The sequence below is a fragment of the Entelurus aequoreus genome, linkage group LG01 (assembly GCF_033978785.1).
Source record: "Entelurus aequoreus isolate RoL-2023_Sb linkage group LG01, RoL_Eaeq_v1.1, whole genome shotgun sequence".
Taxonomy (NCBI): domain Eukaryota; kingdom Metazoa; phylum Chordata; class Actinopteri; order Syngnathiformes; family Syngnathidae; genus Entelurus; species Entelurus aequoreus.
Genome location: NC_084731.1, coordinates 75,288,376 through 75,303,089, shown reverse-complemented (window position 1 = coordinate 75,303,089; position 14,714 = coordinate 75,288,376). Strand labels below are relative to the sequence as shown.

Below are 14,714 nucleotides of genomic sequence, written 5' to 3'. Positions count from 1 at the left end.
GTTATGTGAATCTGAGGTGTTAGGGTGCAACATTGGCTAAAAATGTTAGCATGCCAACGATAAATAAAGTAAAGTTAAAGTACCAATGATTGTCACACACACACACTAGGTGTGGTGAAATGTGTCCTCTGCATTTGACCCATCCCCTTGTTCACCCCCTGGGAGGTGAGGGGAGCAGTCAACAGCAACGGTGGCCGCGCCTGGGAATAATTTTTGGTGATTTAACCCCCAGTTCCAACCCTTGATGCTGAGTGCCAAGCAGGGAGGTAATGGCTCTCATTTTTATAGTCTTTGGTATGACTCGGACGAGGTTTGAACTCACGACCTACCGATCTCAGGGCAGACACTCTAACCACTAGGCTAAATAGAATGCTAACGTTAGCTGCTAACAGTTAGCATGTGTCAAGTACCAAGTTATATGACTGACATGTTCGGCTGCAAAGCTGGCAAATAAGTTAGCATGCGAACATTTAGCGTTTGTCAATTACCAAGTTTTATAAGACTAATTTGACTGCAAAATTGGCAAAAAAGTTAGCACACTAATTAGTTGGCATGCTTGCATGCTAACAGTTAGCATGTGTCAAGTACTAAGTTATATGAGTCTGAGGCATTCAGCTGCAAAATTGGCTAAAAAGGTTAGCACACTAACGTTGGCATGCTAGCATGATAACAGTTAGCGTGTGTCAAATACCAATGTATATGAGTCTGATGCACTGAGCTGCAAAATTGGCTAAAAAAGTTAGCACACTAACGTTGGCATGCTAGCATGCTAACAGTTAGCTTGTGTCAAGTACCAATGTATATGAGTCTAAGGCATTTGGCTGCAAAGTTGACTAAAAAGTTAGCACACTAACGTTGGCATGCTAGCATGCCAACAGGTAGCATATGTCAAGTACCACGTTATACGAGTCTGAGGCATTTGGCTGCAAAATTGGCTAAAATAGTTAGCATACTAATGTTGGCATGCCTTCATGCTAACAGTTAGTCTGTGTCAAGTACCAAATTATGAGTCTGAGGGATTTGGCTGCAAAATTGGCTAAAAAGCTAGCACACTAATGTTGGCATGCCTTCATGCTAACAGTTAGTGTGTGTCAAGTACCAAATTATGAGTCAGGGATTTGGCTGCAAAATTGACTAAAAAGCTAGCACACTAATGTTGGCATGCTAGCCTCCATGCTAACAGGTAGCGTGTGTCAAGTACCAAGTTATACAAGTCTGAGGCATTCCGCTGCAAAATTGGCTAAAAAAGTTAGCATGCTAGCATACCAATATTAGTGCGCTATCAGTTAACTTGTGTCAAATACCAAGGTTTATGAGTCTGAGGCATTTGGCTGCAAAGTTTGCTAAAAAGTAGCTTGCTAATGTTAGTAATGCTACATGAGGTTGAGCCAATCAGTGGCCACGATACTGAGCATCGCGGTCTGATTGCTTTGGTCCCGTCGAGTGGCCAATGTTACTGTCATGTTGGTATATGAAGTTCATGTAGACATGTTTATCTTTGAAAATGCTTAATTATGGTCAAAACTTACATAGCATAGACTTTGTTGCCGATAACACAAAACTAAGATATGGATGTTGTGTTCAGATAGTTTGGCATATTTTGATTGACCTATATTGTATTGGTGTTAGTATCTTTAATGTACAACCTTTATCAAAGTGGGCACCGCATCCTTCAATTTTGATATATGCGGCCCTTGATAGGACAGGTTTGCACCCCCCTGATATACGGTGTTCACCTGATGTGTCGCCTGCCTTGTCCTGGCAGCTGTGCGTGCAGATCGAGCAGCTCGAACAGGAGAACCAGCAACTGCAGAAAGAGGGCGGGGTCACAGCGTCCCAAGCCAGCACTAACTCTGCCTCCGGTGCCACTGATGAAGAATTGCTCCGCCTCCAGGCAGAGAACGCCACCCTGCAAAAGCAAGTGCAAAGTATGTTTGCTGACATGACAAATTCCTCACTAATGGGGGCGTAACGAGCTCATTGGTTCATTCATTCATTGAGCTTGTGTGCTGTGTTGTTCCCCACTAGACCTGCAGCGGCGCTCTGACGCTGAGCAGCAGAGAGCAGAGAGCGCCGCCTCCCCGACAGATGGCGCTGCCAATGGAGTGTGTGACATGGCGGGAAAAGGGGAGGGGCTAGCAGCAGCAGAGGAAGCCAAAGCTAGTGTGCAGCAGGTGATTGACGGCAATGGTGAAAGAAGTCCTTTCAGGGTTCCCATGGAAACCAATATTATTTACTTACTGTTTGCAGACGGAAGCTCAGCAGGGACAAGCGCAGTTACACGGTGAGAAGCATTACAGTCAATGATAGCTGCAGGCTATTAGACAGATGAGCTTTAAAATCCACCAGATGGCGCTAAATGGCCACCAGACTCATCAGCTCTGGCACATATAACAAACCCAACTTCACACCCATACACACACACGCACACACATCACAAAGTCAGTCTGTTGTTGTTGTTGCAGTATTACTCAAAAACTACAACTACTCTATTGTAATTATAGCAGACCCTCTTCTTAGATTAAATACACTAAATAGACACACTACAATACTACTACACTACATGACAACAGTACTTACTACAACGTTAGTACAACACTTCCTTTTGCACTAGTAAAACATGACTAATACTACTACCACAATACTACTACAGCACCTATTACGATGCACCTCCAATTGGTAGTGTTAATACTTACCACAGTAATACAACAATAGCAAAATACTACCAGTACAACAGGTAAAACACTAACACTACACTACTACAATACGTAAAACACTACCACAACACTACTAAAACATTACAGTACAACCTCTACCAAAACACTACACTGCAAACACTAATACTAAGCTACAACAATAGGTAAAACACTACCACAAATCTAATACAACAGTACTAAAACACTAACTACCAAGACACTACTACAACAATATCCATCCATTTTCTACAACCATGAAATTACTACAACGCTACTGAAATAATATTAAAATACTACTGCAACACTACTGCAACACTATCATGACACTACAACTACATTATGAAAATGCTACCACAACACTTTTACAACAATACTAAAACACTACCACGAGACTACTAAAACACTACCACTACACTACTACTACAACGCTACCACTATATCTCTACAACAATACTAAATCATTAAAACAACACTATCACGACACTACCACAACATTTCTACAACACGACCACGACATCACAACCACACTACCACAAGACTACTACAATATTACTACAACACTACAACAACACTTCTACAGCGCTACTAAAACTCTACCACAACACTACTACAATGCTACTAAAACATGACTACAACACTACCACAACAATACTAAAACACTACTACAACAATTCAAAAACACTTACCATGACACTGCAACCACACTACCACGAGACTACTTCAGTAAAACCACAACACTTCTACAACGCTACTAAAACTCTACCACAACACTACTAAAATGCTACTAAAACACGGCTACAACACTACCACAACACTTCTACAACAATACTAAAACACTATTACAATACTAAAATACTACAACAATACTACTACAACACTACCACAACGCTGCTAAAACTTGATCACAACAATACTATAATGCTACTAAAACACTACCGCAACGCTGCTAACACACCACCACAACAGTACTACAAGGCTGCCACTACAATACCACAACGCTACTAAAACACTACCATAACACTACTACACCGCTACTAAAACACTACCATAACACTACTACAACAATACTAAAACATTACTACATCAATACTAAAACACTAACACAACACTACTACAACACTACTAAAACAATACTACAAAAATTATAAAACATTAACACAACACTGCCACACCAGTACTAAAACATTGCCACACCTGTACTAAAACACTACCACAACACTACTACAATAATACTAAAACACTAACACAACACTACTAAAACACTACAACAATAATACTAAAACACTACCACAACACTACAACAATAATACTAACAAAACACTACTAAAACACTACAACAATAATACTAAAACACTAACACAACACTACTACAATAATACTAAAACATTAAAACAACAATAATACTAAAACACTAACACAACACTACTACAATAATACTAAAACACTAACACAACACTACTGAAACAATACTAAAACACTAACAGCACTACTACAATAATACTAAAAACACAAACATTACCTCGACACTACAACACTGCCACAGCACTAGTACAAGGTTACTATAACACTACTAAGACACTACTACTACAAGGCTACTAAAATATGACTAAAACAATACTAAAACACTACTACAACAATACTAAAACACTGCCACGACACTACTAAAACACTGACACTACCACAACAATGCAAACACAGCACTACTACAAGGCTACTATAACACTACAACACACTACTACAAGGCTACTAAAATATGACTAAAACACTACTACAACAATACTAAAACACTGCCACGACACTACTAAAACACTGACACTACCACAACCAACAATGCAAACACAGCACTACTACAAGGCTACTAAAACACTACAATACTAAAACACTACTACAACATTACTAAAACACTGCCACGACACTACTACAACAATACTAAAACACTAATGACAGTACCACAACAATGCAAACACATCACTAATACAAGGCTACTAAAACACTACTATACCAAAACACTACAGATCATAATATATATTACTTTTCTATTTATTCATTTTTTATTCTATTAACCTATGCTAGTTACAACCTACTCTATTTCATGTGTTGGTATGACAATGACGTTCCTTTAATCTTGAACACTACGACAACACGATATATTCATGAACAATAAAATATGAATACGCCAAAATTAGCACAAATGCTACTTTACGCGACTAAAATGACAACACGTATTACCCCATTACTAAAACTAACACTACCATGACATGACAACAATTACAACACTTGGTAGTATTACGGTACATCGCGCTGCAAAATAAATATAAACACGTAGATAGATTGTACTGTTATGATCATGTTATGCTGTTGTGGCGGTGGTGTTTACTGCCACAACAGTATTAGTTACCTACATCTGCCAGTGAAAAAATTTTTTTTTAGGAACAATGTTGATTCTTTGTGTAAATGTGTCGGTGCCCAAGCATCTCGACCTTTGTGATGTAGTGTGTGTGTCTGACACACTAACTGGTAGACTGCCCCTGCTGTGTGCGGCGCCCCCTTTAGGCCTGTCAGAGAAGAGCGTAGAGGAGATAGTAGCTAAGCAATCAGCGCTAGGCTGGTCGGCTGCTCTGTGTCCATTAACTCACTGCTTTGGGGCAGAGCTGGAGGTCGCCCTGAGCAACCAACACGAGGAGAAGAGGCTGCTGAGGGAGCAGCTGCGACACCTCGAGGTACATGCTCACCTGTCGCTCACCTGTCACTCACCTGTCACTCACCTGTTAATCACCTGCTACTTACTTCAGTATGTGTGACGTGTGAATGTGAATCTTTAGACCAGGGGTGTTCGTAGCTATTTATCGTTAGCATTCTGATATTAGCATGCTAGCTTTTTTTGCTAATTTTGCAGGTATTCACCTCACCGTCAAATGTTTTGTTACTTGACGAATGATACCTGCTGCATGCTGACATTAGTATGCTAGCTTGTTTGTAGCTTTTTTCAGGTACACACCTTCGAGCAAGGGTATCAAACTCGTTTTCATTGAGGGCCACATCGCAGTCTTTTTGCATATTGGCAACTCAGTTGCAAGAATTTTAACGTAAAATGTACAGTGGTTTTTACAGCATATTGTACTGTAAATGGAAAAACAGTACTGCTGGGGGGTTTTTTTCAGTAAAAAACTGGGAGCTCAGTTGTCAGAATTTTACTGTAAAATTTACAGTGTTTTTTGTTTTTTTTAACCCTAAATAGAAAACTGCCTTTACGGTAAAATGTTGGCAACTGAGCTGCCAGTTTGTTTTTTTACAGTAAAGTAATATGCTGTAAAAACCACCGTATATTTTACGGTAAATTTTGTAAATTTTACGGTGTTTTGTAAATGGCAAAAACAGAACCACCGTTTTTTACGAAGAAAAATCTGGCAGCTCAGTTGCCAGAATTTTTGCGTAAAAAAACAAAACGTGGTACCATTTCTTTCAATTTACAGTAAAATGCTGTACAAACCTCAGTAAATTTCACAATTTTACAGTAAAATCTATTGTCATTTTTAAAGTGTACAGTTTGATGGATAACTTGCTTCGAAATCGTAAGTCAAGCAGATAAAAAGTATTAATTTCTATTTGAACAATAAAAGTGGTTTGAATAATATATTTTTGGCTTTAATAAATAATGATTAAGTTAAAAAAATATGCAATTGCAGAATTTCTTTTGTCAAAATGGAAATAACGAATACAATTAGTAAGAATACAAAATACTTTGCGGGCATTATAAGATGATGTGACGGAACAGATGTGGCCCCTGGGCCTTGAGTTTGACACCTGTGCCTTAGAGCAGTGTTTCTTAACCAGTGTTGGGCTGCGAACGCCCTCCTACAGCTGTGGCCTCAGTTGTAACACACTTTTCCCCCACTTGTAATACTGACAATCTCAAACAAACAGAAGAAGTCTGGAGCTAAAGTCATAAAGAAGTTTCTTAAGCGCAAAAATTATGACTAAAGTGTTGGAGCTGTGTATTCATTTGCACTTTAATTTTATTGACAATTTAGTTAAGAAACAGTCATTATTTAGTTCGTTTTTTAGCAGAAAATAATTGTATGTAAACATTTTTTTTTTTTAAAGTCCCTTCTTATGCAGTATATCTGGGTAGTGCTTATTTTCTAATCAGCCTGAGCTAAGCTTATAGTTTATGCGTTAAAAAAATTATGATTTTTGTGATCATATTATTTGACAATGTTGCAAACTATAAATACGTTAGATGATGATATAAAATACAATTAAAAGAATAAGGAATTGAAATGTTGGTGGTTGATGAGCCTTTTGTGTACTTGTAGGTTGCTATATCTCTCTAAGGCCATTTAGGAATGCATCTGTCTGTGGTTTCTTACTTTTATTTATTATTATTATTATTGTATTTTTTATTTTTATGTTTTTTATTTTACTTATGAGGAAAAAAAACACTTGATATATGTCAATTATATGTGTCTGAAAATCAATAAACAAATGTTTAAAAAGAAAAAACATATATACATACAAGTGGGCCCGGACCCCTCTGTGGTAGAAATGTTGGGCCCCGAGGTTAAAAAGGTTAAGAACCCCTACTTCGGAGTAATATATTTTGGTACTTGACGCATGTTAGTTGGCATTTTTGTCTAATGTAGCCTTCCGCCCGAGTGCAGCTGGGATTGGCTCTTGCCCACCGGCAACCCCACCTCAGGGACATATTTGGACCCCACCTCAGGGACATATTTGGATATTTTACTAATGCTATTGTTAGCATGCTAGCTTTTTTAGCTCATTTTGCTCATATTTTTTGTTATTTTATGCTATCTGGCCCGCGTGCTAACTGTTAACCTTTCAATTCGACTTTGGCTCTTCAGCATTCACACGAAATTTCTACCGAAATTGCATTTTGTATTTTTATTTTTTAGAAAAATCTATATATTGTTCTGGTTTTGAAGGTGAAAACGTGTGGAAAAAGTTTGGTCAGCCCTGCTTTAGACGTGAATATTAACATGGAGGCTGTTGTCATGTGACTTCCTGTTTCTGTCCAATCAACGTGCAGGCGTCCAAACAGGCGGAACTCTCCAAACTGCAAGACGACGTCTCAAAGGTAAAAACAACAAACAAACAAACAAAAAAGGTCACAGATACTCTGAAATGTGGGAATATTGTCACTGATGATGTCACCTTTGTCTACCAGCTGGCTGACAAGTTGAAAAAGAAGCAGGAGAGGTGATTGTCACCACTGCGACTACTTCAAAGTCAAAGTTTAAGTGGAACATTCCAGCGCTCACCACGTCAAATGTCTTTCCTCGCCGCAGCTTCCAGCGTCTTCAGGCGGAGAAGGAAGTTCTGTACAACGACAGCAGGTGAGGGCTAGCCCAGCCCACAGCGCCAATTCACTCGTTGACAGTGGTGTGTTGCAGGACCAAGATCGACGAGATCAACCAGAGGCGAGACGAGGAGGCGAAGGCCACCAACGCGCGCGTCCACAAGCTTCAGTCCGACCTGACGGCGGCCAATCAGGTCAGAGCTCAAAGTTTGGCGGCGTGTGTCGCCACAAGGAAAGGTAGCAGTTGTTTTTTTTGTGTTTAGGCGATGTCGGAGCTGAGAGAAAAGCTGCTGAGCAACGACGCAAAACACCAGCTGGCCGTGAACGCTCTCAAAGAGCAGGTAATGACATCCTGTCCTTTGCATGACGTCATCATCAAGTGTTCTTTGCCACCTTTCCTGTGTCACGGAAGAAGTGCCGTCTTTTGCGACTCTTCAAATTAAATTAGATGAGCTTTTTCTTCCTTTCTTGGGTTCTCTTCACTGTCTCCTCTTTTTCCCTCTTGTCTCTTTCTCTGCCGCCCCTGCCTGTGGTGCCCTGCAACTGCAGGTAGCAAGTCAGAGTGCAGTCAGTCAGGAGCAGGTGGACAGCATCCTGCAGGAGAATGATGCTCTGAGGACTAACCTCGCTGCTCTAGAACAGGTAATCCAGACAGGCAGACTTCATACATACCTAAAACATCTGCAGTGGAACCCGCTTATGTCGACAACCCTTTAAGTCATCATATCGCACTTTATCGTTATGGCCAAGTAGAGCAAAATGTCAACATAACTAATGTCTAGTTACACAGCATCATAACATGGACACAGTTACTTCCTCTTCAGTGCAATGTAGGCTTAAAAATAAAAGCATGGCAATATTAGCCATTTGTTTAAAAACAAAATATATGTATTGCGCCTGTACAAAAGACCATGATAAAGTTCCTGCTCTGCCAGCTTTCATGTTGAGGTAAAACACACTTCATACATTCCTGAAACATCCTCAGAAGAACCCGCTTTTGTCGACAACCCTTGAATGTCAACAAAATATGTTGACAACCCCTTAATGTCAACAAAGTCATCAGATCCTCGTTCACACATCGTTATCGCTAAGTAGAGCAAAACGTCAACATAACTACTGTCCAGTTACACAGCATTAAAACATGCACACAGTTACTTCCTGTTCAGTGCAAAGTAGGTTTCAGAATAAAAGCACTGCATTGTTAGCCATTAATTTTTTTTATTATTATATAGCGTGTGTACAAAAGAAGACCATGATAAAGTTCCTGCTTGGCCAGCTTCCATGTTCAGGTAGACTACACTTCATACATACCTGAAACATCTAAAGAAGAACCCGCTTATGTCGACAACCCTTTAATGTCAACGAAGTCATCAGATCACACTTAATCGTTATTGCCAAGTAGTGCAAAACGACAACATAATTACTGTCTAGTTCAGGGGTCTGCAACCCCCGGCTCCGGAGCCGCATGCGGCTCTTTGACCACTCTGATGCGGCTCAGCTGCATACTTGCCGACCCTCCTGATCTTCCCGGGAAACTTCCGGATTTCATTGCCTCTCCCAGAAATCTCCCGGGGCAAATATTCTCAGATTTTCACCCCAACAACAATAATAATGGCGTGCCGTGATGGCACAGCATTTAACGCCCTCTACAACCTGTACAAATAGCGTGCCAGCCCAGTCACATGTTGTTTGCAGCTTCTGCTTGCACACGTAAGTGACTACAAGGCATACTTGTTCAACAGCCATACAGGTTACACTGATGGTGGGAGTATAAAACAACTTTAACACTGTTACAAATATGCGCCACACTGTGAACCCACACCAAACAAGAATGACAAACACATTTCGGGAGAACATCCGCACCGTAACACAACATAAACACAACAGAACAAATACCCAGAATCCCATGCAGCCCTAACTCTTCCAGGCTACATTATACACCCCCGCTACCACCAAACCCCGCCCCCCCACACATCAACACGCCCCACCCCTCCGTGCGTTGGTTGAGGTGGGCGGGGTTTGGTGCTAGCGGGGGTGTATAATGTAGCCCGGAAGAGTTAGGGCTACATTAACACTTCATACATACCTGAAACATATACAGAAGAACCCGCTTATGTCGACAACCCTTGAATGTCAACAAAATATGTAGACAAACCCTTAATGTCAACCAAGTCATCAGATCCTGGTTCACACTTCATTATCGCTAAGTAGAGCAAAACGTCAACATAACTACTGTATAGTTACACAGCATTAAACATACAGAGAGTGACTCCCTGTTCAGTGCAAAGTAGGCCTCAAAATAAAAACATGGCATTATTAGCCATTTATAAAAATAAAAATAAATTGTTTGTCTAAATAAAATTAGCGTGTAAACGAAAGAAGACCATGATAAAGTCCCTGCTTTGCCAGCTTCCATGTTCAGGTAAACCACACTCCGTACATACCTGAAACATCTACAGAAGAACCCGCTATCTGTACAGTAATCTATTTATTTATATATACACCTTATTGATTTTTTATCCTGCACTACCATGAGCTAATGCAACGAAATGTCGTTCTTATCTGTACTGTAAAGTTCAAATTTCAATGACAATAAAAAGGAAGTCTAAGTTATGTCGACAACCCTTTAATGTCAACAAAGTCATCAGAGCTTTGATTGATTGATTGATTGAGACATTTATTAGTAGGTTGCACAGTGAAGTACATATTCCTTACAATTGACCACTAAATGGTAACACCCGAAAAAGTTTTTGAACTTGTTTAAGTCGGGGTCCACTTAAATGGATTCATGATACAGATATATACTATCATATATACTATCATCATAATACAGTCATCACACAAGATAATCACATTGAATTATTTACATTATTTACAATCAGGGGTGTGGAGGGGGGGCGGGGGGGGGGGGTAGGATATGGACAGCAAGTAGTGGACATAGAGAGAGAGAGAGAGAGAGAGAGAGATCAGAAGGCATAGGAAAAAGTATCTGCATTTGATTGTTTACATTTGATTATTAGCATTTGATTATTAGCAATCCGGGGAGGGTGTTAGTTTAGGGTTGTAGCTGCCTGGAGGTGAACTTTTATTGCGGTTTTGAAGGAGGATAGAGATGCCCTTCTTTTATACCTGTTGGGAGCGCATTCCACATTGATGTGGCATAGAAAGAGAATGAGTTAAGACCTTTGTTAGTTCGGAATCTGGGTTTAACGTGGTTAGTGGAGCTCCCCCTGGTGTTGTGGTTATGGCGGTCATTTACGTTAAGGAAGTAGTTTGACATGTACTTCGGTATCAGGGAGGTGTAGTGGATTTTATAGACTAGGCAGTGGATTTTATAGACTAGGCACTAACTCACTTCATCGTTGTCGCTAAATAGAGCATAAGACAACATAACTACTGTCTAGTTACACCGCATTAAAACATGGACACAGTTACTTTCTGTTCAGTGTAAAGTAGGCTTCAAAATAAAAGCACTGCATTATTAGCCATTTATTTTTGTTTAAAATATATCGCGTGTGTACAAAAGAAGACCATGATCAAGTTCCTGCTATGCCAGCTTCCATGTTGAGGCAAACCACACTTCATACATACCTGAAACATCTAAAGAAGAACCTGCTTATGTCGACAACCCTTTAATGTCAACGAAGTCATCAGATCACACTTCGTTATTGCCAAGTAGTGCAAAACGACAACATAATTACTGTCTAGTTCAGGGGTCTGCAACCCCCGGCTCCGGAGCCGCATGCGGCTCTTTGACCACTCTGATGCGGCTCAGCTGCATACTTGCCGACCCTCCTGATCTTCCCGGGAAACTTCCGGATTTCATTGCCTCTCCCAAAAATCTCCCGGGGCAAATATTCTCAGATTTTCACCCCAACAACAATAATAATGGCATGCCGTGATGGCACAGCATTTAACGCCCTCTATAACCTGTACAAATAGCGTGCCAGCCCAGTCACATGTTGTTTGCAGCTTCTGCTTGCACACGTAAGTGACTACAAGGCATACTTGTTCAACCGCCATACAGGTTACACTGACGGTGAAAGTATAAAACAACTTTAACACTGTTACAAATATGCGCCACACTGTGAACCCACACCAAACAAGAATGACAAACACATTTCGGGAGAACATCCGCACCGTAACACAACATAAACACAACATAAACACAACAGAACAAATACCCAGAATCCCATGCAGCCCTAACTCTTCCAGGCTACATTATACACCCCCGCTACCACCAAACCCCGCCCCCCCCACACATCAACACCCCCCACCCCTCCGTGCATCAGTTGAGGTGGGCGGGGTTTGGTGCTAGCGGGGGTGTATAATGTAGCCCGGAAGAGTTAGGGCTGCATGGGATTCTGGGTATTTGTTCTGTTGTGTTTATGTTGTGTTACGGTGCAGATGTTCTCCCGAAATGTGTTTGTCATTCTTGTTTGGTGTGGGTTCACAGTGTGGCGCATATTAGTAAGAGTGTTAAAGTTGTTTTATACGGCAACCGTCAGTGTAACCTGTATGGCTGTTTAACAAGTATGCCTTGCAGTCACTTACATGTGCAGGCAGAAGCTGCATACAACATGTGGCTGGGCTGTCACGCTGTTTGTACATGTTTTAGAGGGCGTTAAATGCTGTGCCATCACGGCACGCCCTTATTATTGTTGATTGGGTGAAAATCAGCAGACATTCGAGAGAATAGTTACCCTGAATTTCGGGAGTCTCCCGGAAAAATCGGGAGGGTTGGCAAGTATGACGCTGTCAAGCGCCATTCATACAAAACTCGCGGGCCGCACTAGCCTTAAGTTTTCATATTAAGGTGCGGGCCGCGTGTCTGAGAACCCTGGTTTAAACATAGCACAAAGCAAAAAAAAACTTTGTATGCAGTGTTATTTCATTTTAAATTTCAAAAGAGTTTGGCGGCTCCCATCGTTTTCTTTAATTTGTGAAACTGGTCAAAACGGCTCTTTGAGTGGTAAAGGTTGCCGACCCCTGGTCTAGTCAGACAGCATTAAAACATGGACACAGTTACTACACTTCATACATACCTGAAACATATACAGAAGAACCCGCTTATGTCGACAACCCTTGAATGTCAACAAAATATGTAGACAAACCCTTAATGTCAACCAAGTCATCAGATCCTGGTTCACACTTCATTATCGCTAAGTAGAGCAAAACGTCAACATAACTACTGTATAGTTACACAGCATTAAACATACAGAGAGTGACTCCCTGTTCAGTGCAAAGTAGGCCTCAAAATAAAAGCATGGCATTATTAGCCATTTATAAAAATAAAAATAAATTGTTTGTCTAAATGAAATTAGCGTGTGTACGAAAGAAGACCATGATAAAGTCCCTGCTTTGCCAGCTTCCATGTTCAGGTAAACCACACTTCGTACATACCTGAAACATCTACAGAAGAACCCGCTATCTGTACAGTAATCTATTTATTTATATATGCACCTTATTGATTTTTTATCCTGCACTACCATGAGCTAATGCAACGAAATGTCGTTCTTATCTGTACTGTAAAGTTCAAATTTCAATGACAATAAAAAGGAAGTCTAAGTTATGTCGACAACCCTTTTAATGTCAACAAAGTCATCAGAGCTTTGATTGATTGATTGATTGAGACATTTATTAGTAGGTTGCACAGTGAAGTACATATTCCGTACAATTGACCACTAAATGGTAACACCCGAATAAGTTTTTCAACTTGTTTAAGTCGGGGTCCACTTAAATTGATTCATGATACAGATATATACTATCATATATACTATCATCATAATACAGTCATCACACAAGATAATCACATTGAATTATTTACATTATTTACAATCAGGGGTGTGGAGGGGGGGGGTAGGATATGGACAGCAAGTAGTGGACATAGAGAGAGAGAGAGAGAGAGAGAGAGATCAGAAGGCATAGTAAAAAGTATCTGCATTTGATTGTTTACATTGATTATTAGCAACCCGGGAAGGGTGTTAGTTAAGGGTTGTAGCTGCCTGGAGGTGAACTTTTATTGCGGTTTTGAAGGAAGATAGAGATGCCCTTTCTTTTATACCTGTTTGGAGCGCATTTCACATTGATGTGGCATAGAAAGAGAATGAGTTAAGACCTTTGTTAGTTCGGAATCTGGGTTTAACGTGATTAGTGGAGCTCCCCCTGGTGTTGTGGTTATGGCGGTCATTTACGTTAAGGAAGTAGTAGTGGATTTTATAGACTAGGCAGTGGATTTTATAGACTAGGCACTAACTCACTTCATCGTTGTCGCTAAATAGAGCATAAGACAACATAACTACTGTCTAGTTACACCGCATTAAAACATGGACACAGTTACTTTCTGTTCAGTGCAAAGTAGGCTTCAAAATAAAAGCACTGCATTATTAGCCATTTATTTTTGTTTAAAATATATCACGTGTGTACAAAAGAAGACCATGATCAAGTTCCTGCTATGCCAGCTTCCATGTTGAGGCAAACCACACTTCATACATACCTGAAACATCTACAGAAGAACCTGCTTATGTCGACAACCCTTTAATATCAACAAAGTCATCATATCACACTTCATCGTTATCGCTAAGTAGTGCAAAACGTCAACATAACAACTGTCTAGTTACACAGCATTAAAACAGGCAGAGAGTGTCTTTCTGTTCAGTGCAAAGGAGGCTTCAAAATAAAAGCATGGCATTATTAGCCAT

At 40.3% G+C, this 14,714-nt stretch overlaps 1 protein-coding gene across 3 annotated transcripts in view; it reads left to right on the top strand.

The window, feature by feature from the left end:
- The window catches only part of gripap1 (GRIP1 associated protein 1), a 39,780-nt gene that overhangs the window by 3,566 nt on the left and 21,500 nt on the right, over nucleotides 1-14,714 (top strand). The window contains exons 6-15 of one of the 3 annotated variants that reach the window (XM_062058172.1): nucleotides 1,766-1,928; nucleotides 2,029-2,174; nucleotides 2,251-2,284; nucleotides 5,346-5,416; nucleotides 7,744-7,791; nucleotides 7,882-7,913; nucleotides 8,003-8,050; nucleotides 8,108-8,207; nucleotides 8,277-8,354; nucleotides 8,563-8,655. In XM_062058172.1, the coding sequence (XP_061914156.1) occupies nucleotides 1,766-1,928; nucleotides 2,029-2,174; nucleotides 2,251-2,284; nucleotides 5,346-5,416; nucleotides 7,744-7,791; nucleotides 7,882-7,913; nucleotides 8,003-8,050; nucleotides 8,108-8,207; nucleotides 8,277-8,354; nucleotides 8,563-8,655 (813 nt within the window). Of the gene's footprint in view, nucleotides 1-1,765; nucleotides 1,929-2,028; nucleotides 2,175-2,250; nucleotides 2,285-5,249; nucleotides 5,417-7,743; nucleotides 7,792-7,881; nucleotides 7,914-8,002; nucleotides 8,051-8,107; nucleotides 8,208-8,276; nucleotides 8,355-8,562; nucleotides 8,656-14,714 lie in introns of all 3 variants that reach the window. The other 2 variants (XM_062058154.1, XM_062058163.1) reach the window with 2 other exon arrangements.